General features: G+C 38.5%; 3 protein-coding genes across 22 annotated transcripts; all 3 read left to right on the plus strand.

Annotated features, from left to right (window-relative positions):
• Nucleotides 1-3,849: 3,849 nt before the first annotated feature.
• On the plus strand, nucleotides 3,850-9,163 carry LOC110912534 (1-acyl-sn-glycerol-3-phosphate acyltransferase BAT2, chloroplastic). 14 transcript variants are annotated; one of them, XM_022157272.2, is made up of 7 exons: nucleotides 3,852-4,010; nucleotides 5,238-5,280; nucleotides 6,545-6,596; nucleotides 6,880-7,080; nucleotides 7,181-7,587; nucleotides 7,677-7,778; nucleotides 8,657-9,163. In XM_022157272.2, the coding sequence occupies exons 2-7, from the start codon at nucleotides 5,254-5,256 to the stop codon at nucleotides 8,870-8,872; spliced, it is 1,005 nt and encodes a 334-aa protein (XP_022012964.1). In that variant the 5' UTR covers nucleotides 3,852-4,010; nucleotides 5,238-5,253; the 3' UTR covers nucleotides 8,873-9,163. The 14 variants fall into 14 exon arrangements, with proteins under 14 accessions (XP_022012970.1, XP_022012964.1, XP_022012972.1 ...); XM_022157276.2 differs by having other exon boundaries at nucleotides 3,853-3,996; nucleotides 5,242-5,280; XM_022157273.2 differs by having other exon boundaries at nucleotides 3,854-3,996.
• Nucleotides 9,164-16,272: 7,109 nt separating this feature from the next.
• LOC110912535 (protein IN CHLOROPLAST ATPASE BIOGENESIS, chloroplastic) lies at nucleotides 16,273-19,814 on the plus strand. Its single transcript, XM_022157285.2, has 10 exons — nucleotides 16,273-16,533; nucleotides 16,826-16,909; nucleotides 16,989-17,106; nucleotides 17,178-17,235; nucleotides 17,335-17,505; nucleotides 17,795-17,857; nucleotides 17,932-18,026; nucleotides 18,116-18,197; nucleotides 18,274-18,384; nucleotides 19,447-19,814. The coding sequence occupies exons 1-10, from the start codon at nucleotides 16,413-16,415 to the stop codon at nucleotides 19,585-19,587; spliced, it is 1,044 nt and encodes a 347-aa protein (XP_022012977.1). The 5' UTR covers nucleotides 16,273-16,412; the 3' UTR covers nucleotides 19,588-19,814.
• A 2,337-nt stretch (nucleotides 19,815-22,151) lies between these two features.
• Nucleotides 22,152-27,659, plus strand: LOC110912536 (OVARIAN TUMOR DOMAIN-containing deubiquitinating enzyme 7). 7 transcript variants are annotated; one of them, XR_002577982.2, is made up of 13 exons: nucleotides 22,152-22,307; nucleotides 23,409-23,515; nucleotides 23,670-23,745; nucleotides 24,123-24,272; nucleotides 24,479-24,540; nucleotides 24,621-24,705; nucleotides 24,790-24,927; nucleotides 25,062-25,182; nucleotides 25,829-25,947; nucleotides 26,511-26,605; nucleotides 27,108-27,268; nucleotides 27,335-27,392; nucleotides 27,501-27,659. XR_002577982.2 is itself a non-coding variant. In XM_022157288.2 (12 exons), the coding sequence occupies exons 1-11, from the start codon at nucleotides 22,260-22,262 to the stop codon at nucleotides 27,229-27,231; spliced, it is 1,125 nt and encodes a 374-aa protein (XP_022012980.1). In that variant the 5' UTR covers nucleotides 22,152-22,259; the 3' UTR covers nucleotides 27,232-27,268; nucleotides 27,335-27,555. The 7 variants fall into 7 exon arrangements, 4 of the variants coding, with proteins under 4 accessions (XP_022012980.1, XP_022012981.1, XP_022012979.1 ...); XR_002577981.2 differs by having other exon boundaries at nucleotides 27,108-27,247; XR_004880777.1 differs by having other exon boundaries at nucleotides 27,108-27,247; nucleotides 27,342-27,392.

Genomic DNA, 27,659 nt, shown 5'->3' on the forward strand with positions numbered 1-27,659 from the left:
ACGGAATACGCCAACAGAAAGTTGGTATTACTATTACCAGGAACGTATTGACCAATATAATAGGATCGTTGATGAATACAGGACCAGGGCACACTGGCGAAGTATAGTGGGTGCCTGGGGGTGCACCCGCCCACCCCAATGTTTCGGTTAGAAGTGTATAAATTCCAATTTTTCGTCCAAAAAAATTTTAAATTATATAGGATTACCCCCCGATTATTTTTCCTAAATTGTATATCCTAAATATTTATAAACTTTCTATATAAATGATGGATAGTTTGGTAAATATACACTTTGTTTTATTTGGAACTATTATTATTTGACCCGACTTGAATCGAATAGCCAACCTGACCCGACCCGAAATATAACGATAGGAAAACAAATTTGGGTCCCATCACTTTACGCCCCCTCGAAACTTTTGGTCAAGCTCCGCCACTGCCAGGGCATACGTGGATTTAGGTTGCCTATGAATTTACACGTTATATAAATGTTTTGTCAACTTGTTGAAATTGAACTTGAAAAAATGTTTAAAATGTTATTTCATGTTTTTGACAATTTGTAATGATGAACATACACGTTATATAAATGTTTTTGCAACTTGTTGAAATTGAACTTGAAAAAATGTTTAAAATGTTATTTCATGTTTTGACAATTTGTAATGATGAACATACACGTTATATAAATGTTTTGGCAACTTGTTGAAATTGAACTTGAAAAAATGTTTAAAACGAATCAACGTTAACACATACCGACTGTATCTTCGTCATTTCCGCATATAGTAATTTAAGAAAAATGAAAAATACTCAATTGTATACGGGTCGTATACATGTATACGCCTCGTATACATGACGAAAACAGGGATCGTATATAGAGTATACACCTGAAATTAAAAATAATAAATGATCGTATACGGGTCATATAGATTTATACGACCCGTATACATAAAACAAAAGGTCGTATAACATTTTATACGACCTCATTTCCACCATACGACCTCAACATTCTCTAAAAATTCTCTTGGTTTTCTCTCGGATCTTTCTTGGATAGCGTTCTTCGGCGTTTGTGAAGTTTTCTTCTCATTCTTCCTATACGGTACGTTTTCGTACAATATACTTTCAAATTCCGAAACATGTTAGATTATGGTCTTATATAGTAAAGGATCGAATAGCGTACATAGGCGTAACGATTAAGATTGTATGATTGAATTTGAAAAAAAAATTGAAACTGAAAATTGTAACTGAATATTCAAGTGTATACGGTCGTATACAATTTATGCGATCGTATAAATATTGAATATTCAAAGTGTATACGGTCGTATACAACTTATATGATCGTATAACAGTTGAATATTCAAACTGTATACGATTGTATACACTATATACGCTCGTATAATGTTTGAATGTTCAAACTATATACGACCGTATACGATATATACGATCGTATACAGATTGAATATTCAAGCTGTATACGATCGTAAACATTGTATACGACCATATAAACTTATATTTTATTCCCAATTTGTTATATTTTTAGTGAATCCGCGACGTATAATATGTGCGTATAGGAAACGTATATCTGAGGTGTACGTAGCGTATACGTGCGTATAATACTTGCGCGTACGATACGTATACTTCATGTTTATGGATCGTGTACGAGATGTATAACACGTGAGTATACGAAACCTATACTTGATGTGTACAGAGCGTATATGAGATGTACAATACGTTCGTATACAAGAACAGTAGTCATATAATACGTTAACGCTAATCATATAGTGATTGCTAAGTTGTAATTGTTATTTTTACAGACGATATGGCTGAGTCATCAGCATCTGCTGCGGCCCATAGAGGTCGAGGTCAGGGTCGGGGACGTGGACGCGGACGGGGACGTGGACAGGAGGAGGAGGTTGTGCCCGATTTTACTGAGACGGGGCAGTTTATTTGGGAAATCCCCCGAGGTACGGCTGCCTATAGGGTTTTGGGCAGATTACGAGAGATGGAGCTGGATGCGCCTCAGACCATTGATATTCAGTTTTTGACCGATATTGGATCGATCGGTAGGGTGCGGGAGTTCATGCCAGCTAACTCCGCGTAGGACTGCTTATTTGATGCCGTCGCAGAGCGGGCCCACAGGGAGATTACTTTAGAGTTTTTATGTACTTTTTCATTTATGGACACCCGGGGTGGGGGTTTACAACATTTTTCTGACGACACCCGCCGTAACTTTTACTATTGCGGCAAGACTCAGAGGATGACACTTCCTGAGTTTGTCGTTGCCTTGGGTCTGTACTCATAGGAGTACTCAGTGTCCCAGGCATTTTTTGATGCGAACATCAGCACGTCCAGTGACGTGTTGTGGCCTTGGTGGGGCACTATTGGGTCCGGGGAGTTCGCGAAACCGACTTCGCGATCCCCGAAGGCACGGGCGAGTTGCCTTTACGACCCGTTACACCGATACCTACATCGGTGTATCGGCGTGACGATCGCCGGTCGTCATGATAGCAGGGAATGACTCACCCAAAGTGACCTATTCTACTTGCACGACTTACTTACCGGCGGGGGGGCCAACTTGGCGTACAGGTTGGCCGCATATTTCGCCGAGTATGCTTTTAAGCGTACCTCTTCCCACATCAGCTGTGGGGGCTTCGTCACCCGTCTGGCGAAACATTTCCCTCGCCTCTTGTCCCCACAGATGGCAAAGGATATGACCCTAACACTCCAGCTTGACAGGGTTGGGAGGGGCACAACCCAATCGATGGGTTTGGCTCACGAGGTCGAAGGACAGGGGCTGGTTTGGGCGTATGGTGGGGATGAGGGAGAGGGAGGCGAGGGAGAGGGAAGCGAGGGGGAGGGAGGCGATGGAGAGGGAGGCGAGGGAGAGGGAGGTGACGGAGAGGGAGGCAGGGCACATGAGGGGGTCGATCATACCGTCGATCGATCACAGGTATCTGCGAAGGATGTACAGGGTGATCGCCCGTACGTTCGACGGAGCGTGAGACAACGTGTGATGCCTCCACCGGGGGTGGAGGACACACTCGTTTAGGTGGAGGAGAGACTCGTTCAGGTCGAGTCGAGACTCGGTCAGGTCGAGTCGGATGTAGCTGCAGTCAGAGGGGATGTACAGTGGATGGTCGAGGCGATTGTGGCTATGTATTTTGGCGCGCCCCTACCTCCACGAGCTGGCGCTGCACCACTACCACCACCACCGCCGTAGCTGCTTATTGCATTTTTTTTTTGTTATTTTACGTTTGAAACATTGTAAAAATTTATCTTTTTATTTGTTTTAGATGTAAAACATTTTAATATTAATCTTATGTTTAGAAGTTAAGTTGTTTGTTTAATAATTGTTGTCGTAGTTTATCATAATCATATCACATATTTATCGTTTTATAAAGTGGAAACTTATTAAACATTATAAATACGTTTAACTACAAAGGGTGAGGTTCGGCTACAAAGTCTATTTTTTCTAACTCGTAACATAATCCGATATATACAACACTATTTTAAAATTTACAAAACTTATTAAACGGTTTCCCGATTGCACCAAAAAAATTAACTTTTCTATAAGGGTTATACTGGCCGTATAATATTATACGGCCCGTATACAGATTTCAAAACTAAAAAACCTTATCAAACCTCTAAAACAAAATTATTCAGGCCGTATAACGTTATATTGCTCGTATAAATATGTATACGCCCCGTATATAACTATACATCCCGTATACATATAAAAACAAAAAAACATTCCACCATATTAAATTCTGTGCATAAATAAGAATATGAAAATAAGATTATAGGGGTGTGGAAATTGAAAACCTATTATTATTATTATAAAGAAATTGTTATATCCAATCGCAATATCGCATTGATATGATCACCGGAGTGACAGATTAGATTTAGCAGCCCATATATACGGCCAAACACATCCAGCCCTGCCGTCGCGTCACACTTGCTCCGGCGACGCTCAATCTTTGCAATTCCGATCAGTAACTGTTTCTCGGTAACCTTTTTTCTGTAAGATTGTAAACCTTTGATCTCTTTTCTTTCATGGAATACTTCAATTAAACGCCACAATTTAAACCCTAACTATTGAGTGCGTATAGAAAATTAAGGACTATTATTGCTATTTTCTGTTTCATTATCATGTTATTCTATTTCATGTTTATTATCAATCACATGTTATTAATTTTGAGTGACAGTTTAAATTGAAACTGAATTAGTTAAATCGTTTGTATCAAGTAATATTTGTTTATAACTTAGAGCCTTGTGGATTTTGGATTGTTTAATGACATACTTGTTTCAATATTTGATAAATTCTCTTGTGGATTTGGAACTTTGAGCATCAACCATAGTTATTAAAGGCGTTAGGCGCACCCAAGGTGCATAGGCCTAGGCCCCAGGCGCAAAAAAAGCGTGGGCCTGAGGAAAAAAAAGCACACAGCAAAAAAAATTTCAAATATTTTTGTATGAATGGAAAATTAATACTATTCTTCAAATAAAATAAACTAAAGCTATTATATAACATATTAATATTGTCTATTTAGTACCAAAATTTAAAATGCTAGTTTATTAGCGTAGAAAAGTAGTTTCATAAGATAAAAGTAGAAATCTAGCTGTAATCTTGCCAGAATTTAGAGAATTTGGCCGGATTCTGCGCATGAACCATCACATGGAGAATTAAAGCGCAGTTGCCTTGACTCCCTGATTGCTACACATCAACTTAAGTTGTGTTTTTTTAGGATGGAAAATATTAGTTTATGATTTTGCTGAATGTTTTTGAACATATATATGGTTACAAAAATGAAGGGATGAGTTTCTGTTACCTATATTATGTGATATCATAATATTATTCAAGTCGCATACTCTACATACGACACACTAGCGCACAAGCTTAGGCCTTGTACTATATTGGTCTTCTTATAGAATAATTGGATCCAATATGTCAAATTCTATCCTGTACATTCTGATAAGCAAGTAAATGCATTTATTGGTGAGTTATTATTGTTGTTATATTGCACTTTATGATACATTAAAATGGATGTAAAGCCTCTTGCAAGTTGCAAAAGAACTTTAAATTTCTATCTTTAAGCATGTTTGTGCTTTTTCTGGCTGCTGATATCTTAGTGTGTGAATGTATGATAATGGCATCATAATCTTTGTTTTAGTAAATTACTAAATTATGTGATTTGGATTATCCTTGTACTTTTTACGATGAGTTCTTCTGTTGTTTTATATGGCTAGGTAGGAAGGGGACCCAATGGCTTACTCTTCATCTGTTCAATTGGTATAACATCTTCCTCTGTTCTTTCTTTTACATTCCTTGAACAACTTCTTAAGTATCTGATATTAGTAATATGCTACCAGCAGCTGTTATCAGGATAAATTTCACAATAACCTCACTACCTCAATGACAATGCTTATAGGAATGTTTTATTTGGTGTAGCTTGACCTTGTTAGTAACTTCATATACATTATTTATATATTGTTGAATGTTGAGTATCCTTGTAGCTTATTTTTCCTTTTAGCGTGACAATGTTTACGCTTGATCTTAATTTGGATCCAGGCTTAAAATTTTTCTGCTAGAATTTGTGTAATTGCGTTCTATACCTAGCGTTGGGATGGTATTAGTAGCTTATAAGATCATACCTAGGGTTGGGTTTGTCAACAAGATACGTATTGCAATAAAGAGTTGATCCTTTTAATTTCATAGGAAAAGCAAACAAAGCTTTTAGCTAACTTGGGTCGATAGGGGCTGCCTCTGAATCAATCATCATTAAGGTGGTGTTTGTTTTTCTAAAAATGATCTACGCAGGCTCTTCTGTCTGCGCCGCGCAAACCACGCGCAGACATTGCCATCTGCGGACTTTTTTGTTTTTTCGAAGACGTTTCATTAAAAACGTCTACGTGAGCTCTTCTTGGTGCTGACTTGGCCCAACCACTTCTAAGATCTTCTAAGGTCTGCAGAGTGTTAAAACCACCACCGTCCACCACTACCACCCACCGTCCCACGAAATTTTTGGTTTACTGACAAAAGATAACTCTGAATCAGTCAGTAACCCTCTTACCCATTAAGTTTCAAAATGATGCTGCACAAAATTTTTACCCCTTTATCCATTCACCTGTATTCATAACCCTCAGCCGGCCACTCACGCACCACCAACCAATAAGGCCGAGCCAAGTCAGTCCTCTTACTGGTCCCAGAGTCTTACCCAATCAGACCTCTTAATGGCGCGCAGAGGTTGCCAAACAGCCCCTAAATTGATTGCTGTATTTTTCGATTAAGTCCATTTATTTTAGATCTGTTATATAGGTTTTGAATACATTAGTGGGCATGTTTCTAATTTGCAGTGCTAACAATTATATTGCACAACTACATTTAAAAGATAATAGATTTGTAAGGAGTCTAAGTATCTTGCTTGCAGTAGGTCTTTTACACACAAACATGAATATCATATTGTGACAGATGATAAAAAAATTGATATTTTTTTTAATCTTCCATCTTATTTTTAAAACTTACGTTTTTGTTTTAATTGTTATATGGTTTTAAGGTATTAAATTGCTATCCATATAAAGACTTAGTGGGCAAGTGCTCTAAAAATTGTAAGTGAGCCTCATCCTTCTAGTAGCAGTAGTAGGATTCTTTTCAGTCACATAATGATGTTTTACTAATTACTTTACATGTATCACTCACTAAAGGATTAATATAAAATTATTGTCATGTTTGAAACGAGCGGTCCGTTCCCTGAGGAGACCAGTTTTGTAAATGGAAATTTGCATGTATAATTTCTACATTCCTTAATACATTAATTACTTCCTTTGTTTCTTCTGCCACAGCAATTCAGGTTCTATAAATGCTCTTCAAACTACACAATGTTTTATGCAGATGCTATTCGACAATGCCTTGTGTTTGATAAAAGAAAAAGCCCATGTCCACCTCAGCAGATTCTTCATACGGATGAAATGTTTACTTGCAAACCTAACCATTATAGTAAACTGCACAACCGGTTTAACGTTTTGAGATCCGTCGTAGTTAGATCAGAAATTGCCGGAGCCGGATCCCCTGCAGCTGCCTATCAACTTCCAGGTTCTTATCATTTTTCGTTTTTCCTTTTTTAAGTTTTTTTTTTTTTTTTTTTTTTTTTTTTTTTTTTTTTTTTATGATTGTCGTTTCACCTTGCATGCAGAATTTCAGTTGACCTCAAAAGTCAGAGGGGTTTGCTTTTATGCTGTTACATCCATCGTTGCCATATTTTTATTTGTGTTGATGGTGATCGGGCATCCGTTTGTGCTCCTACGAGATCGGTACCAAAGGAGCTTTCATCATCTGATAGCCAAAATTTGGGCTTCGATGACTGTTTTTCCGTTTTTTAAAATAAAGATCGAGGGTTTTGAGAATCTACCTCCGAAGAATAGTCCAGCCGTGTACGTGGCCAATCATCAGAGCTTTTTAGATATATATGCACTTCTGACACTTGGTAGAAACCTTAAGTTCATCAGCAAGACTGCGATTTTTCTCTTCCCGATTGTTGGGTGGGCAATGTTCTTAATGGGCGTTATTCCTCTTAAGCGTATGGACAGTAGGAGCCAATTGGTATCTTCTTTATCCAATTTTGATGTTTTAAAACACATTGTTTGCAGTTTCTGTTTTTTACTTTCTGACTTATATTTTATGAATAATAGCAAACTCTAAAAAGATGCATGGAGATTGTGAAGAATGGTGGATCTGTTTTCTTCTTTCCAGAGGGTACACGGAGTAAGGATGGACGTCTGGGGAATTTCAAGGTGAGACTTACGCTATGTTCCCGAGTTAACTTAACGAGGGATAAGAAAAGAAAGCAAAAGTGAGAAAGGAAAGGACGAGAAAGGAAAATAAAAGATTACTTTCCCACCGTTTCCTCCCAAATCGGAAGGAAAGAAAAATTAAAGAATTTAGCCTAGCTTTCCCGTCATTTCCTTTCTTTTCCTTCCTTAAATGAAACTCGGGAACACGACATGTTTTATTTTCCTTTCTTTTCCTTCCTTAAATGAAACTCTGGAACACAAAATATTTTTACTTTCTTTTTGTTTCCTTTCCTTTCCTTCCGTTAGTAAACTCTGGAACACAGTGTTACTTGGGGATGTAAACGATCCGAGCTTGAGCCCAGCTCGTTTCGAGCTCATTCTCTAAGCTTGAGCTCGGCTTGTTAATTCTTTTTCGAGCTCAGGCACGGCTCGAATCGACTCCTTTACTCATTATACATATATAATTATGATTTTATATAATAGGAAATCATATATTATTTAGTTATTTTTATCATAAGTTGTCTATAATAATATTTATTTTTTAGTTATATAAAATATAAATGTTGATATTTATATAAAATATGGGTTCATTTAGGCTCATGGGCCAAGTCAAGCTTGGTATGCGAAGCTTGGGCTCAAGTTCATATATTACATGAGCTCCAATTTAGGCTCAAAGTCGTTAAAACTCGGCTTAATTTGAGGTTTAGCAAGCCTATCTCAAGTAGCTCATGAGCGGCTCGGCCTGTTAAGAGCTACATTTATTACTCTGGAATCCGCACCTAACAACTAGTAAATCGATATGGATTTTGTTGCAAACTTAACACCAACACTTCTGTAAGAGTAAGATGGGTTTTTTTTTTTATTTTTTTTTTCTGTAGAAAGGTGCATTCAGCATTGCTGCCAAAACAGGAGTACCTGTGGTTCCCATAACTCTTGTTGGAACAGGCAAGATAATGCCGGCTGGAATGGAGGGTATACTAAACCCTGGGTCAGTGAAGATTATAATCCACCAGCCAGTACAAGGTGATAATCCTGACACACTGTGCAATGAGGCCGTTGATGTAATTTCGAATGAGCTTATTTGCCAAGGTTGAAGGGATACCTCGAGAAATTTTGTTCGATTCGCCTTTTAATTTTGAATGTTTGCTTGACTTTGAGGGTACTGTTCAAGAGGTACGGTAGCTTGTTTCGATGCATCCCCCTTTAGTTTTCGTTTGTTTATGACCTCTGATAGACCTATGTATGCTAGTTAAACAATATTCGAGCTTATTTTAAGCTAGGAAGAGCATATTAAAGGTTCCTTATATGTCGAAGCTCTTTTTGTGTAAAACTTGTATTACATATGTATTTCATAGATGTTAGGATTTAATGCTCTTTTTGCTCTACTTATTGTTCATATTTAGTAGTATTGCGTCTTCAAAATTAACATAATTAGTTATTAAAATAATTTTAGACATCTTTACACACCCAAGCCAATAGATTCATATCAAATAAATTATGTATAAAACTTGTTTTGGCCTTAATATTTAGGACCAATATTGACAAATTAATGAAACTTTGGTATCATTACAAGGCTGGAATGTATTGCATGTTTTTACAAAAACAAAAAAGATGGTGGGAAAAGAAGCATTTTACTATGTGTTTGTTTTAGACTATATTGAATAGGCATAAACTGTTACGTAGTGTTCGTTTTCTAGAATGAAATGAAATCATCTGGATGGAATTAAATTTTAGATTCTATACCTTATGTTGTTCCTTTCATCAAAGGAACTGGAATATCAGTTCCATTTTTTATGGTGTTCAGTTAGCAAAGGAATTTAAATAAGGAATTCCAGAAATTTATTGGAATCTTCGATCGATCGGTCACCGATGTCGAAAACGTCTTGAACCGAACTAGTCCGTCGCTGACCCGCAACAATTCGACCCGATCAGCCCGTTAATGGCCCAAAACGTCTCGGCTCGACCCGACCCATTAATGACCCGAAATGTCTTGGTTCGGCCCGACCTGTTAACGGCCCGAACCGTCTCGACCTGACCCCGTCCCACGCGACCTGAAACGTCTCGACCCGACCCAGCCGTTGCTGACCCGAACTGACTAACCCAATCGGCATGCCAATATTGGTAGATTCCAATTCATTTACCAACCCAACACATAAAGAATAGAATTGAGATTCTAATTTCTATTGGAATGTTTAAATTTCAAATTCAATTCCTTCCAATTCAAATTCCTATGCAAATTTCAATTCTATTACATTCCATGGAAGAAACACAATCTTATGTTTGGTTCGCGGAATATTTTGGAATTAGAATTTGTATAGGAATTAGAATTTGAAGGAATTGGAATCCCAATTCCATTTTTTGATGTGTTTGGTTGTCAAATGAATTAGAATCCATCACCCCGACACTCCTCACCCCCGATTCAGGTCAAAATGGCTCAGGTGGGAACGGTACGGGTCGAAACAGTTCGCGTTGAAATGGCTCGCATCGAAACAATTCACAGTTCACGTCGAAATGGTTGGACGTGTGTCAAAACGGTTTGAGTTAAAACAGTACGAGTCGAAACGGTTCGGGTGGAAACGGTATGTGTCAAAACGGTTCGGCTCCAAACGGTTCGCATCAAAACTGTTCAAGTCGAAACGGTACATGTTGAAATGGCGCGAGTCGTATAGATCGAAGATTCCAATGAATTTATTTTAATTCCTTCATATATAGGAATGATTTTTAATTTCTTTAGCTAAATGAATTTGAAGGAATTCATGTCCAATTCCAATTCCCTTATCAACCAAACACATGAAGATTGGAATTGAGATTCCAATTTCAGCAAATTCCGTGAACCAAACATCTTAAGAGATGTAATTCAGATTCCAATTCACTTAAATTCCATTGAATACATGCAAACCAAACACCCATTATTGATTTTTTTTTCTTATAATGCCCCTCTGTGTTACTAACAAGAATCAGATGCTACTAATGTTACATTAGACTGTAAACACCAATCGCTAACGTTTAGAGGTTTTTCGAACTTACCATAAGATGAGAACATGTGAATGCTTTATGTGTAATGTGCACAAGGTACAAACTATTAAAAATGTATGTTAGTTAAATTGGTGAGCAAAAATCAGGGTAATGTAAAAAGGGTCAAACTAGAGTACATCATGAACATCGTAATACAAACATTATGCAAACTTTAAGTCACTAAATTGGGCATATGCCCCAGTCAGTTATCATGAAGACATGCGACTATCACATTCCGCTACTCATCATCATATTATAAATTTGAAAAAAGTTGCATAATTTCTTTTGGCATCTCCTCCATGCATAAAGCTTATTCTAGCAAAATGAACCAAACTAAATATTTGCCGCATGTTAGGAATGATTGATATGGCAATTTGGAGAAAGGGATGCCACATTTATGTTCTTAAACCAAATTCTATACAATTATAGTTGATTGTGCCAAACACAATGACAATTTGCATTTGAAAGAGATTTTGATGCATACCCATATTTCTGTAAACATGTGCTCACATTGGATTTAGTTGTTATAGCCTTATAGGCACCTTGATATTATCACATCCTTGATTCCTTTCCAAGTTTCTACCATTCATTAATTCATTTTGTTTTTGTCCACACACACTTTTGGGTACAAGACCAAAGTCCCTAGTTACTACTAACCCTTGATCAATTTACCACTTTTGATATGAGGATATCTCCTTGAAGCTTAAGAAAATGAGCTACGTTTAAAGGAAAAATTATAAAAAGAGTATTGAGGGTTTGATTATATAAGGGGTTCCATATGCAAACACAAAAAGAGAGAAAACAAAGGTCACATACGATTTATTGAAGTCTATGGGGTTCCACTCTAAAACCAATTGGTGATAGAGGGAGTAACCCAAGATCTTATTAATACAACCGGAAGGTCTTATTCTTTCGATGTGGGATAGGGCTCCTCCAATACCCTCCCGCACGTGTAACCCGGTCTATCAAGAGGTGTACACGTGGCCTTAACCGGAGCTGACATAGAGCCGTGGCTCTGATACCATGTGAGATAGTGTAAAACCTTGAATATTATTAACAATGATATGCAATATTTATACAGAGAATACAATGAGCTAATTACGGAAACTACACAAACTGTACAAATATATGGGCCGCTAATTATGTTGATGGATTTGCATAATTATCGGCCCTCACAACAACCGCGGCCCTCACAACAACCGACCCAATAACCGCCCCAACTCCCGCCATAACTCCAACCGAAACAACAACAGACAATCCTCAGCCCCACCTCAAAACTACTATAACCGCTCCCACAGCCAATCACCTCCCTACCCTTCCAACAACAACCAACCACCATTTTACCCTCCTTTTTGGGCTCCCCAATACTAGACACCTCCACCTTGCCCTTACCCAACCCAAGCCTGGTCCCCACCCTACTACCCTACAGCTCCACCCAACCACCAACAACACCGTGGCAACCAAAGGTCGGCCCAAGCCAATCTTGCTGAGGTAGATCCTCTAGAACCGACACAGCTTGCTGATGCGGTTCATGCTCTCTCTGTGGACTCAGGCAACGAAGACTCGCAATGGAACTTTGACACAGGTGCATCCTCTCATATCTCTTTATCACAAAATAATATTGACTTGTTTTCTACGCGTGTACCAATAGCGTCAATAATTGTTGGTAATGGTAATAAACTTCCAGTTTTGGGCTCGGGTCATTCCACCCTCAACTTTGCCTCAAAACCTTTATACCTTAAAAACATCCTTTTTAACCCCAATATAGTCAAAAACCTTAAATCTGTACGCCAATTCAATAATGACAATTGGACCTCCATTGATTGAATTTGATCCTTATGGTTTTTCTGTGAAGGATTTCAAGGATGGCACGATCCTGAGTCGTCACAACAGTACGAGTGACTTGTACCCGCTCACACCAAACGCTTCCGCCACTGCTTGCTTTGCCACCACCCAAGACTCGTCCCATTGGCACCACCGCCTTGGTCACCCAGGGCAACCCATTATGGATTATCTTCGTTTAAACAATTTTATTTCTTGTAATAAGCAAAGGGCTTCCTCCCTTTGCCATGCTTGTCAGTTGTCCAAGCATAAACGTTTACCATTTTCTGATTCTGTTACTCAAACTCTATGTCCTTTTTCTTTATTGCATTGTGATTTGTGGACTTCTCCTGTTTTGAGCCATGCTAGTTATAAATATTATTTGGTTCTAATTGATGACTTTACTCAATATACGTGGGTTTACCCGCTTCGCTTTAAATCCGAAACATACTCCAAAATCACCCACTTTCACCAATATGTCTCTACCCAGTTTCGTCTACCCATTCAAGCCATCCAATGTGACATGGGCGGCGAATTTGACAACACAAACTTTCATAACTTCACTTCTCAAAATGGCATTCAACTCCAGTTTTCATGTCCCCACACCTCTCAACAGAATGGCAAAGCAGAACGCATGATTCGTCGGCTGAACGAAATCATGTTCACCCTCCTCACCCACGCGTCTCTACCTTCATCTTTTTAGGTCGAGGCACTCCACACTGCTTCCTATCTTCATAACATTTTACCCACCAAACTCCACCAAAATCACACACCACTGTCTCTGTTATACCAACGGGAACCCGCCTACGATCACCTCCGGGTGTTTGGCAGCTTATGCTACCCTAACACCTCTGCCACCCGCCCGAATAAACTCACCCACCGTGCCACTCCGTGCCTTTTTCTTGGATACCCGGCAAACTACCGTGGGTACCGCTGTCTCGACCTTGCGTCCGGTAAAACCATTTTTTCCCGTCACGTAACTTTTGACGAGGAAATCTTCCCTCACGCCAACCCCTCCACGCCACCACCGGACCACTCCTTTCTCGACCCTAACCCCTTGCTGTACCAACCCCCTCAATTCGCCTCTCCACCTACGGCCCCATCTCCCTCGGCCCAACCTCCACAGTCGCCTCCACCCTCTCCACAGCTACCGGCCCAACATTCCCCTACTCCAGCCCAGTCCGAGTCGCCTCCACCCTCTCCACAACTACCGGCCCAACATCCCCCTACTCCAGCCCATTCCGACGCACCTCCCACACCCGGCCCAACAGCGCCTCCTCACCCGGCACCTGTCCCTACACCACCAATCCACCCGATGCAAACTCGGTCCCAAGCCGGCATTTTTAAACCCAAAATCCCCTTCTCGCTCCATACTCAGACCTCTAAAACCCCCTCCCCCCTCCCTAAATCTCACCTAGCCGCCTTAACCGACCCAAACTGGAAAATTGCCATGACTAACGAATATGAAGCTCTATTGGCTAATCACACGTGGGAGCTTGTCCCCCGCCCACCAGACGCATCTGTTATACGATGTATGTGGCTTTTCAAGCACAAGTTCCACTCAGACGGTTCTCTCGAGCGTCACAAGGCTCGTTTGGTTGTAAATGGAAAAAGTCAAACTGTGGGAATTGACTGTGACGAGACTTTTAGCCCAGTGGTCAAACCCACTACCATACGCACAGTCCTTAGCCTTGCCGTCTCACGAGGTTGGTCCATGCACCAACTTGATGTTAAAAATGCATTTCTCCATGGACATCTCAAGGAAACTGTCTACATGTTTCAACCGCCGGGTTTCACATCCGAAAAATACCCTAAACATGTGTGTAAATTAAATAAATCTTTATATGGTCTAAAGCAGGCTCCCAGGGCATGGTATCAACGTTTTGCAGGGTACTTACTTAAGTGCGGCTTCAAGAGCAGTTTATGTGATACATCGTTGTTCATTTATCACCACGGCAATCATATGGCTTATCTTCTGTTATACGTGGATGACATTATTTTGACTGCTTCCAGTGACACTCTTCTACAAGTTATTCAATCCCTCACTGCTGAATTTAAAATGACTGATTTGGGATCCCTGCACCACTTTTTGGGAATTGCTGTAACAAAACAAGCTAACGGGGTTCTTTTATCTCAATCCACATATGCTGCCGACATCTTGTCCCGGGCAAAGATGTCCAATTGCAAGCCCGCCAGCACCCCCGTCGAAGCCGGCTCCAAACTCAGTGCCGACAGCGGCTCAATTTTCGAAAATGGCTCTTTATACCGTAGCTTAGCTGGCGCGCTCCAGTACCTTACCATCACAAGGCCGGACATTGCATACGCGGTTCAACAAGTATGTCTCTTCATGCATGCTCCACGGGAACCTCATTTTCAGTTCTTGAAGAGAATTCTCAGGTACATTCAGGGAACCCTTCATCAAGGATTACTGCTGACACATTCTTCCTCAACGGCTCTCACCGCCTACTCTGACGCCGATTGGGGCGGGTGCCCCGACTCCAGACGATCCACTTCCGGTTACTGCGTTTATTTAGGCCCTAACTTGATCTCCTGGTCATCAAAACGGCAATCCACAATCTCCAGATCAAGTGCTGAGGCCGAATACCGAGCTGTAGCTAACACCGTTGCCGAACTCAGCTGGGTTCGCAATCTTCTGCTCGAATTACAGGTGCCTGTACGTCATGCCTCCATTATATACTGCGACAACATCTCGGCCGTTTATCTTGCAGAAAATCCAGTTAATCATCAACGCACCAAGCACATCGAACTGGATATACACTTCGTACGAGAGAAAGTTCGCCTTGGCACCATCAAAGTTCTCCACGTCCCTGCCGATTATCAATACGTGGACATCTTCACCAAAGGTCTTCCAAAACATCTGTTTCAGCGATTCCGCTCCAGTTTATGCCTTCGTTCTCCTACGGCTCAAACTGCGGGGGCGTGTTAGCCGATAATTATGCCAATCCATCAACATAATTAGCGGCCCATATATTTGTACAGTTTGTGTAGTTTCCGTAATTAGCTCATTGTATTCTCTGTATAAATATTGCATATCATTGTTAATAATATTCAAGGTTTTACACTATCTCACACGATTATCATTGTGGAAAGTAGTTCCAGAGTCGGGGAACCCAACCCCAATGCTACGCCCCCATCTAATCAACGCGGCTATAAAAGACATTTTTCACTAGTTTCATTAAACCAAACTTGGGTCACAATCACATACCACAATCTTAGCCATTATAAAATCCTATAAATAGTTTCCATAATCAACTAGGTTTTTTTTTCTCTAAGATTAAAAAACGCAAACAAAAAGAAAACACTAGTGAAGGGGTATGGTCTCACTACCGTGACACCGGACGCTCTGACCAAGGTCGACTACTCGACCGCCGCCAGCCCATTGGCTCTCCCAGATGCGCGGAAACCCGACCTCCACCCGCCCGAAGGCATGACAGTGGAATAATCGGTAAAACCTCGCCTCCCATCCAAGATGAACCGGCGCCACCCGTATTCGCCCTTCAACTGGATGCCGCAGAAAACAATGGGGAGAGTGGGAGTCGGATCACAAGAAACACAAATCTTTCCCAAACCACTACCTCGTTCGTACAAAAAAAAATGGATATTTATGTGTTTTTATCCACAAAAAATGGACCTAGCTTAGCTTAGCTTAGCTCACTGGAAGCGTAACTCCATGTAAAAACAGGAACAACATATTTCTGTGTCTTTTTATCCACAGCCGCGACGACACAAAAACGAACACACACTTGCTTCTCTCAACTTCTTAATCCTAAATATACAATGAAAGCCGGCGGTGGATTGGTGTTCGGAGTTCCACGCGCCGCCGCTCTTCCTACGTTTCTCCTCCGTCGCCGCCGTTCCACATTCCGATGCTACTCTTCATCTTCATCTTCATCTTCTGGTATTGTCATCCAATCACAGAGTTTCATATTTCAATTCAAATCCTTTCTGGCTGTTGTATGTAAATATATTTCAGATTTCAGTTCACATAATATATATTCAGTTTTCTTCTAGGGATGAAATTAATTTGCAATTTGTCTCACATTGATATGTAGATTGTTAGAAGATACTATTAGCTACTGTTATTATCATAACTAAGAGTTATTATTTCATTAGGTTTCCTTTATAAATAAATAGTTGATTTAATTAATTAATAATATACAATACGTGACGGTTTTCATTATTGCATATAGATCATGTTTCTTTTATAAAGGATGTGGCCGCAGCTCAGCCTCCTGAGCACCTGCATCATCTTCTAAAGATGCTTCAGGTGAGAGGTAAAACAACTCTGGATATCTTTACATTTTTTCGTCAACCGCCATCATCATCGTATATTCATATATCAATTTGTGACAGGTGAATCTGTAATATCCCCTGCCATGAAGCAAGGGATGATCCCCCTTGCAATCCCTCTATCCAAAAACAACCTCGGTTCTGTAACCGCATTGTTGAGATGGCCTACGGCTCCACCCGGGTAAAAAGTTTGCACTTTTTCTGTTCGTCGTGGAGGTTATTTAAAAGCGTAATCTGGTTTTACGTTTGCAGGATGGAGATGCCGGTGGTGGAGGTCCGTAGTTATGGCGTGTGGCTTTTGGCTAAGACTGTGAGTCTACACATCTTTCAGTTGTGTATAGTCGTATAGATAGTTGTAGCACTTGGTTCAAGCATATGAAGATGTATGGTTTCTTTTGAGCGATTTCAGGTAGACCAATATATTCACAGAATACTAGTAGAGGAAGATGCTAAAGGTTCCTCCGCTGAAGGCGTAGACCAGATATTTGAAGCTTCGGGTGTAGCTGGTGAAAAACTATACACAAGGGGAGATTTTGCAAAATCTGCCAATTCGAATATAGACGTGTACCTTCTCCAGAAGGTATTGATAATATGTTCCTTTAAATATTAATTTAAATTTTAGATAGGGTTGTAGACTTGTAGAACACCATAATTAGAGGTGGAAAATGGGTTGGGTTGGGTTAAATAGTGGTCAAAACGGGTCAAGTTGAAACACGTCATTTTTAGCATGTTGACCCGCATCTCTTTTATGTCCATGATTTATGTTAAAGCGATTTCTGAGGCACTATCGTCTTCCATTTTTTAACTCATTTGAGATAAAACGCAACACAAGTTAACCCATTTATAAGTAACCGAATATACGTTGGCAGGTTGGTCTATTCCCAGACATCTTGGAACGTAAAGTGCAGAACCATTTCAAGAAAGGAGATCATGTAAGCCCGCCTATAAACAATTTGAATTGACCCATGTTTAAGTTACTTCTAATCATCTACACGTGGTGTAAAAGGTTTCAGCCATGGTGACTGGAGAATTCTATACAAAAAAGGATCATTTTCCTGGATTCGGACGACCTTTTGTCTTTAACGCAGAGGTTTTGCTCAAGTATGAGAATCTATGTCATGACGAGCTGGATTAAACCATTGAATTTAAATCATATTTTCTGCTTATGAAGCCCGTTCTGGTATGTGTAGGGTTGGGCGCAACCCAGAAGCGAAAGATGCTGCAAGAGGGGCGTTGAAGTCACCATGGTGGACTTTAGGTTGTCCATACCAGGTGTGGTTGGTTCCTTAACCGTTTTAACCGATGTTTGAAATTGTTTTCTAATGAAGTTTTGTTGATTTTTATTTAGGAAGTTGCTGAGATAGCTGAATGGGATGACGAACAGATTGAATTTATTAAGGAAAAGGTGTCGGAGCAGGGAAAGCAAGAAGATTTGATGAAAGGGAAGGATGCTGCTCAGGTGATAATATTGTTAGTCATAATGGCTAAGGGTGTTTACAGTTTGGTTTTGACGGTTTTTAAACCAAACTGTTGAAATTCAAAACCATTATAACTGTCTGGCTTCAGTTTGGTCATATTGGCCATGTATGATTAAAAAATTGCATAAAATAGGATCAAAATAAAGAAATGATAATGTTCCAGCAGTCAAACTTATAATACCGATTCCCCGTATTGAATTGTATTCTTAAACAAAACTCAAATCATGTGTATAGTTTAACTTACAATAATTAAAGGCCCAAGTAAAATATAAAAAGTTGCATAGCCCAAATCCTACGGTCCAGTTCGGTTTTTCGACCAGTTTCGAGTATAAACCATAAACCAAACGAGCCGAGCCGAGCCCGAGCTCGACCAGGCTCGAGCTCGGGCTCGTGTAACATATGAAAGCTCGAGCTCGGCTCGATTCGAGCTTTATTTCTAAAGCTCGAGCTCGGCTCGAAGGTAATTTTTCAAGCTCGAGCTCGGCTCGGGCTCGACTCGTTTAGTATTTATTAATTTATTTTTATTAATTATAATTATTGTTATACATATAATTTAGTTATTTTGTTATATTTATATAAATGGTAAATATTATTATTTAAATATATGTTTAATATATAATAAAAAATATATAAAAGGAAAGCTCGTTAAGGCTCGCGAGCCTGCTCGAGCTCAATAAGGCGAAGCTTGGGCTCGGGCTCGTTTACTAAACGAGCTTGTTTTTAGGCTCGGGCTCGAGCTCGAGCTCGAGCTCGTTTAAGCTAGGTTCGTTCGAGCTTTTTTTTGAGCCGAGCTCGAGTAGCTCGCGAGTAGCTCAGCTCGTTTGCACCCCTTGTTTTGAACCAACCATGAACGCCCCTGATACTGGCATTGCTGTAATTGAATAATTCGCTGCATGATCATTGTAACGTTTAACTCTACATGTAGTTGTGTGATACTAAAATCGGTAAATAAGTAATTTTAGGCTTTTAGCCATGGTGGCATTGCTGTAAATCTGTAATAATCTGGTTCTGTTGCGTGCCGCTAAAAGTTTTCAAAAGTGCAGATTTCATTAGATGAAGCTGCTTTTCTGCTGGACTTAGCGTCAATTGAAGGGACGTGGGATGAACAGCTGGAACGGATTGCTGAATGTTACGAGGAGGCTGGGCTCCCGGAAATTGCTAAATTTGTCAAATACAGAGAATGATATAGCATTCAATGAACACACCGAGGATCGATCAATGCTACCCAGAAATAGATGTCTTGTTTTTTTCACATATACCTGATTGTGCAAATGCACACAAATTCAGATTGTCGAAATGTAAGACGAAAAACATTTGTTCTTTGCTTTTTTTATTATTAGTATGCATGTGACGGTGTACGTCTTGTTGAGATTATAATTGACAAAAATAAACACTTCTAAAGAAACTTAAAGAAGCATTATCTGTCAGTCTTGACTCCAATTTTCCTCACTGGCTACCATCAAATGTGTCCGGTTCTTGTTATAGTCCCATCCTGTATAGAGGATGTGGTCGTAATAAATTTGGTTCTTGATATCACGAAACGATAGCTTATTCTCATGCCAGAGCTTGGTCACAAATCCCACCCCCGGGCTCTCCGTGACGAGGCTGATGGTGCTCGTTTTGCAAGTCGTTCTGGCTGTCGGAGATACATTGGAGTGGATCCCAGTCAACCGCCATGTCGGACTTGTTGATCTAGGATTCAACATATACTGTTTTAGAGAGAACGAGTGAAAAAACCAACTCTTTGTGGAAGACCAAGGAGTCAATGTAGCGTGGGTTAGTTAACACCCACTTGAACCACTATACTATGTTATGGCTTTATGCGGTGCAACGGTGATGCATCTCTACTCTTTGCTTTTTAATGTTAACCTAGAAATTAAAAAAAAAAAATTATAATAAACTACGGGTATTAAGAGTGATAACTAAATTTAGAAACAACCAATTCAACTCTTTTAGGTACTTACAGTTTATTTGAGATTTTTAAGAAGCTGTTGTGTATATCACTTTTTTTTTTCCGATTTACATGTGTAATTTACCCTAGGAGTTGGCTACAAAGTCCAAATTTTATAAAAAAGTGTAAAAAGTCATAAAAAACCAAAATTTCAACAAAAAAACACACAGAAAACCCATAAATAACAAAATAAAGATTACTAAAACATCATATATATGGGTTGTGTTTTGTGTTTAGATGATAAGGCTCTGTTTATCGAATGACAAACATTATTTTGTTTTATGTTGTTTAGCATGTTGTGTTTTATATTCCTAGTTCTACGATTACGTGTTTGAAGTTTTTATGGACTATTATGGTTTGAATATGGTGTTTTAGTAATTTTTAATCTGTTATCTGTGGATTTTAGGTATGTTTTATGGCTAAAATGATAGTGTTTTATGACTTTTTACATTTTTTTAGGAAATTTAGACTTTATAGCCGAACTCCACCCTACATTTACATGTGCATGACTTTTATAAATTTCAAGAGAGAGATGAAAGAAGAGAAAATTAAACACCTTTATGTGCTGTTCTTAAGTTAAATACAATTAAATTACTATATTTACAAATTAGCAAACCTCATATTTGAGGGGAAACACTGTTAAATTAAATGAATGGTAATAACTTTTATTTTACTTTATAATTATAAATAATTTTTAGCATATTTAGCTTTTATAATGCTTTATAAAGTTTTGAGTATGTCGCTGCGACATGTTTATTTAAACTTGCGTCGATGTAAGTTTTACTTGAAACCCAATTGTGAATAGTAATATACAAGTAACTGAAGCATAAACATGCATGTTATCAAAGTTACCCCACAATTTGATTTTTTAAATAAACTGACGTTGTTTACCATTTAGTTTTCCTAATCATATTATAAAATGTGTTATAAAATTGAATATACCTTTGCAACTTATGTAAGTTAAAATCAAATGAGTCAAATATAACTGATATTTTTTTTCTTTATTGTGACGAATTGACCAATATCATTTGAACTTTATAAACAGAGGCACAATTTATTAAATACAAAAAACTAATAATGATATTAAACAAACAAAGAAAATAGAAGAGCCAACATATATTGGCATATTTGTTTCCACTTGTAATGAAATATACTAAATAATTAAGTAGCGGTGGAAAATATCATTAGAAACCTAATAATTAAACAAGATTACATCAAAGTGCATACATAATTTTGTTAAATCACAAGAACTAGAAGTCTTAATGCATACATAATTAAACAAGATTACATCAAAATCGGGTATTTATAAAACCCGGTTCCGGGTTCGGGTATTTATAAAACCGGGTTTCGGGTATAAACCGGGTATAAAAAAACCCGGTTCCGGGTTCGGGTTTTAGATCAAATATGCATACCTGGTCCCTACCCTACGGGTAGGGTCGGGTTCGGGTATAAAAAGCCCGGGTTTTATAATACCCGGTTCCGGGTTTTTTTTTTCGGGTCCGGGTTCGGGTTTTTTGTACACCACTACTCAACACCACCATCCATTTTATGCTTTTTGGGGAAGCGTTATTGAAAATGGAATAGTATTCATAATAAAGTATCTGTTTGGTACCATAAGCTACAACGAGCATCGATACCATGCAGGTACCCAATTATCCATTAGCGGATCTTGAACTAACAAAGTGTACATCGTACCAATATATCGATTTGTTTGATTTAATGTGAAACGGGTTAATAGATTGGGCCGGGCACAACTATAATGGGCCACTAGAACTGTATAAGCTTTACAACCTGCCCAGAAAGTCGAGCTGAAACACAAACACCGTCTTCTTCTTCTTCAGCATCATCAATTCATTCATCTGAAACCTTCTAATCCATAAACACCACGAACGATCTCGTTTAACAATGGTCAAAACAAAGATTAAGAAGTCAAAACCAAATAAACATCCCAATGTAAGTTGTCTATCTCTATTATTTTTCATCTAATTTCTCCGCTTTTTGCACGATCTCATTGAATTTTTCCTACTTTTCTCTTCAATTATCACGTAATGTTATTCGAATCCTTATATGTTATATGATACTACTAAACTTGTAGCATAATTTGTCTTATATGCACTTCCAGAGATTGAATTTGACTCGTGTAGTTCAAATTCAGGCATTATTCTTTTTTTTTTAATTGTAGATTGATTAATTGACCTTGATAAGCATCAGATGAGTAACAGAGTAGTGTTATATAAATTTATTAATTTGTCTATGTATTTAGTGTTAGGGTTTTGCTAGTGTTGCAGGATTCAAAACTATAGTTTGCAAGTTTGTTGATAGTAGATGCTAGGGCTGTAAACGAACCAAACGAACACGAATAGTCGTTCGTTAAGAAAATAAATGTGTTCACAAACGGTTCATGAACACTTACCGAACGAGATTTTATGTTCATGTTCGTTTGTTAAGGAAATGAACGTGTTCACGAACACAAACGGACATAAATAAAATCGGTGAATGCGACAGAGGCTAGAGGAGCAGCTGAAACTTGAAGCCATAATCATGGAACAGAGGTTGATAGTGTTTGTCAATGTGAATATTGAGGAAGGATAGGGGAACAGTACATAAACACAGTGGGAATGTAGCTTCCTGTTTTAATTTTTATGGTAATAAAATAAATAAAAGTTAAGGACATAAAAAGTTTAGATAAAATAAATAAAAGTAGGAAAATCTTATGAACGAATGTTCACGAACATGTTACCGAACGTTCACGAACACAATTGAACGAACGATACCTATGGTCATGTTCGTTCATTTAACTTATCGAACAAAACATGTTCATGTTCGTTCATTTATTAAACGAACGGACATAAACGGACTTCTCGCCGAACAGTTCGGGAATTGTTCGCTGAACGTTCGGTTCGTTTACAGCCCTAGTAGATACCCTTGTGTTGATAGTAGATGCAACTATATTTGTAAGATTTTTGATAGTAGATGCTTGTGTGTGGTGTTCCTGGTAAATCGGTTGTTAATGAACTGCTGAGTCTGTAATGTTTCACACTCATGGATTGACAGGTTAAAAAGAATGGAAAGCAATCCGATATATCAGAGTTTCGAGCTCAGCTTGATGCACTGGGTTTGAAAATTGTAGACGTTACAGCAGACGGAAATTGCTTTTTCAGGTTTGTGCTAAGTTATATAGAAACATATATTTGTAGCTGTGGTCAATCGGCAAACCAAAAGAAGTGGCTAGAATGCGTACACGATCTTGTCTTTCGATTTTTAAGTATAAATATACCTTCTGCCATTGATGGACGACGCAATGTTTTGTCACAGAGCTTTAGCAGATCAGCTGGAGGGCAATGAAGACGTTCATGCCAAGTACCGGAAAATGGTTGTGCAGTATATCATGGTATCATGAAGTTTATTGTACTCGTGTCTTGTTTTGAACATGCCTCTCTGGACTAATCTATATCTTTTTTTAAAAGAATATGCAAGCTTGTAGAATTTTGAAAAATTTACATTTGCTATCACCAGTGGCGAAGTATAGAAGGGGCGGGGAGGGGCGCCCGACCCCCCGAACTTTTCGCTCAGTAGTGTTACATGTGTAGTTTTCGTATAGAAATTTTTGGGTGTATACGTTTTCGACCCCCCGGTTCTATAGAATTTTTTTGGTATATACGTTTTCGACCCCCCTGTCATTCGGGTCAAGCTTCGCCACTGGCTAGCACGTTAGCTACAGCTGTGCCAACCCTTCAGTGAACCAACTATTGAGCAATTGTTTTACAGAAAAATCGTGAAAGCTTTGAGCCTTTTATTGAAGATGAAGTACCGTTCGATGAATACTGCCAGTCCATGGAAAAGGATGGCACATGGGCGGGAAATATGGAGTTACAGGCTGCTTCTCTTGTAACTCACAGTAATATATGCATACATCAAGTACGTTCTTCCTTACGTACTTCTATTATAGCAACTTACATTTAGTTAACGTTAAACTGATGATGAAGTAATCAGTAGCAAAGCCAAATGTGTTACAGACTTTGTGCACAACCTCATTTGGTTTTTCATTATTTTGTCCCGTTAAGAAAATCCTTTTTTAAAATAATGGTTTCTAGATATTATAGCTTTCATGATCTTATTTACAGAAGTCATCGACTCGCTGGTATATAAAGAATTTTAGCGACTTCGATGCCAAGATGGTCCATTTGTAAGTACTACTACTAACAGTAACACTTCAAAAAAAGCTATTATAGGGAACATGGCTTAAAGTCTTAAGATTGACTGCAGGTCGTATCATGATTGGGAGCATTACAATAGTGTGCGGTTAAAGGATGACCCCTGCAATGGACCAGCCGCACCAATTATAATCAAGGTGTTTTTTGATGTCATCTTAGCCATTTATAATGATATCTATCTTCATTTACAAGAGAGTAATAACCGTTAGTTAATTGGATAGGCCGATGTTGATCTTTCAGTGAAGTCCCATCAAACTAATGCTGCTGTTTCTAAGGCGAACGGCAAGTCTACTAAGGCAGAATCAGTTAGAACTGTGAAAGCTGGAAGCGGATGTGAAGATGAGCGGAAAATTCAACAGGTATAATGCTAATATGCTATATATTCTATGTCGTCGGCCAGCTTTTGTTTGATAGTGGATGGGCTGTTCTTTGAACAAGTTAACGTTACTCTTTCTTTGGAGATTAAGTGTAGTTTATCTTGTATAATTGTTAGGTGTTATTACAAGTGGACGGAGATGTTGATGCTGCAATAGAGTTTATTATAGCAGGTCAAGGAACTGAAGAATCGTTGGTTGAAGACGATGGAGTTACTTATTCAGTGGACGATTCTCATGGTAATGACCGGTTAGTACATCTTTTCTTTTGCTGGTCAGATTTTTTTTGGCTCTACAGTGCAACCGTTGTTGCTCTTCCAAAATCTAACTCAATATAGGAAATGCTGTAAAAAATGATTTAGTTGGCAATTAGGCTGAACATATTTTATGAACTGTGACGTAAATTAAATCATAAGCCACCTTTATCTTTTTTCCAAAACAGTTTATATAATGTTATAATATAATGTGAGTGTGCTTATACATGTGTATATATGTAACACCAAAATATGTTTTTAGTGTTGTGCGAATTAAAATCTACTTTTGTTTATGGTGAAAGTGTTATTTTATCACATTAGTTGTTCTTCACGACTTTACTAATTACAAAAATAAAAGGTTTTGTTCATATGACTACAAATTAAGTTCCGTATGGGTACAAACGCCACTTAAACTTGGTAAGAAACTGTTACGCCTTGGATAAATATTTTACATTAGATATGCTATTTTGAAACTTGTATAAATGGGAAGTGCGACAACTATTTATAATGCTGGGATTTGGTTTGTTATGGAGAGGGAAGGATTTATCACTGAGCTGCCTCTTCAATGTTGATCAGATCAATTTTGTTGGATAAATTGTAGATGTATCTTTTACTTTTACCTATATTTGTAGGTGGTTCTAGTAACAACCAACTTGAGCAGAGTTGTGATGAAAAAAGTGTCAAGGAGAAACCGACCTGCAGCAATGCTGAAAGAGAAACTAATAAGACCAACTCATTGCACGATGAAAAGGTTTCCTCGTTTTTTATTTTTTTATACGTGGTACATAGTTATTAAAAGCCATCGCCTCTTGCGCCGAGGCCCAATTTCCTAGCAAGGCGAGGCAATTGCACCTTAAGTCAAGGCAGTTGCGCTTTGATTCTCAAGGTGATGGTTCATGCGCAGATTCCTCCGAGATTCCTAGATTCTTGAGAATTTTCGGCCAAATTGTCTAAATTCTGGCAAGATTCTAGCTAGATTTCTACTTTTATCAAACGAAACTACTTTTCTACACTAATAAACTAGCATTTTATAACTTTTGGTACTAAATAGACAATATTAAATGTTATCTAATAGCTTTAGTTTCTTTTATTTGAATAATAGTATTAATTTTTTATTATATAAATATATTTTTAGTTCTTTTTGTTGTACGCTTTTTTTTCTCAGGCCCGCACTTTTTTTACGCCTTGCGCCTAGGCCCCAGGAGAGGCCTATGCGCCTAACGCCTTTAATAACTATGCCGTGGTAGTTAATATACGCTTCAAAAGCTCTTTTGTTAGAAGAAAATGTTTATTTTTTATTTTAACTTCCTGCAGAAAATACCCAGAAACAAGGCTTGTCCATGTGGTTCAAAGAAGAAATACAAGTCTTGTTGTGGTACCGCAGCAGGAAGACCGTCTACAGTTACAAAGTATGTATTGATTACTAGGGATGGCAAATGAGCCCGAACCCGACGGAAAAACCTGTAACCCGAAACCTTCAAGATGGGTAATGTAATTGAAAAAGTATCGCGGGTATGGTTTTTTAGGCGATACCCCACCCGATTATCTTAAATATACAATACCCATTAACCCAAACCATACACAGAGACATTTTCTTTTTTCTTGTTTTTGGATCATAGAGTAATCTACAAATCCACCGCTTCTTAGTTTTTTTTTTTTTTTTTTTTTATATTTTTCATTCCTTGGGTGATAAAAGTATATAAACTTAAAAATAGTAAGAAATGTACTTGAGAGTCCCAACAGGTAATTGTTATAACAAACCAAAGGATATACCTAATACCCGAAGGTAATGAGTAAGCAGGTATCAGGTCGGGTTTGAGACTAGGATTATCAATACCCGCACCATTGCCATCCCTATGGTTATAAACGCTATCTAGGTGATGATATTAATCTTTTGACGGATGCTTTCAGCAACAACAGTGTTGAAAATGGAAAGCATAGAAAAGATAAGAAACAGGGGAAGAAAGCGGGAAACATGGTGGTTTTGCATGGTTGTGATGGAAGTTCTCCTGACATGGGTGCACTTTGCATATGAACATCATCTTCCTCTGGTATCCATTTTAACATACTATGTATGTATGACCTTTTGTTGCTTTTGAAATATTATAATGTTTTTATTAAACTAATTAGATTTTTAGATTTCAGAAACTAAAAGTAGAAGAAGAAGAAGAAGAAGCAAAGACTACATTTTCCGAGGTATGCTGTTTCAAATCTTTTTGAAATCCAGTTGGGATTGTAATAACCAAGTCAGCCTTTATCTGAAATGTATAATCATATGTTTGGTGGTTGTGATTTTACGTGTAGAGTTGCGTTAGCCAGTTTTAAGTATAAAAGGCGAGAGTTGCAGTAAGTTCTTCTACGTAATGCTAATAAGATGCAGTGCGAGAGAGAAAGATAGACACTTGTATAATATCTCATTTAAAACAATAGTATTTATGCGATTTGAGAACTCTCTACTTAAAA

Source organism: Helianthus annuus, chromosome 15 (genome assembly GCF_002127325.2).
Source record: "Helianthus annuus cultivar XRQ/B chromosome 15, HanXRQr2.0-SUNRISE, whole genome shotgun sequence".
In the NCBI taxonomy this organism is placed as follows: Eukaryota; Viridiplantae; Streptophyta; class Magnoliopsida; order Asterales; family Asteraceae; genus Helianthus; species Helianthus annuus.

Coding starts and splice junctions, on each gene's coding strand:
- LOC110912534 (XM_022157272.2), top strand. CDS start 5,254: ATGGCTTACTCTTCATCTGTTCAATTG. Junction 5,281..6,544: donor ACTCTTCATCTGTTCAATTG/GTATAACATCTT, acceptor TATGGTTTTAAG/GTATTAAATTGCTATCCATA. Junction 7,779..8,656: donor GACGTCTGGGGAATTTCAAG/GTGAGACTTACG, acceptor TTTTTTCTGTAG/AAAGGTGCATTCAGCATTGC.
- LOC110912535 (XM_022157285.2), top strand. CDS start 16,413: ATGAAAGCCGGCGGTGGATTGGTGTTCGGAGTTCCACGCGCCGCCGCT. Junction 16,910..16,988: donor AAAGATGCTTCAGGTGAGAG/GTAAAACAACTC, acceptor AATTTGTGACAG/GTGAATCTGTAATATCCCCT. Junction 18,198..18,273: donor CTTTAGGTTGTCCATACCAG/GTGTGGTTGGTT, acceptor ATTTTTATTTAG/GAAGTTGCTGAGATAGCTGA.
- LOC110912536 (XM_022157288.2), top strand. CDS start 22,260: ATGGTCAAAACAAAGATTAAGAAGTCAAAACCAAATAAACATCCCAAT. Junction 23,746..24,122: donor TGGTTGTGCAGTATATCATG/GTATCATGAAGT, acceptor ATTGTTTTACAG/AAAAATCGTGAAAGCTTTGA. Junction 26,606..27,107: donor AGACCGTCTACAGTTACAAA/GTATGTATTGAT, acceptor GGATGCTTTCAG/CAACAACAGTGTTGAAAATG.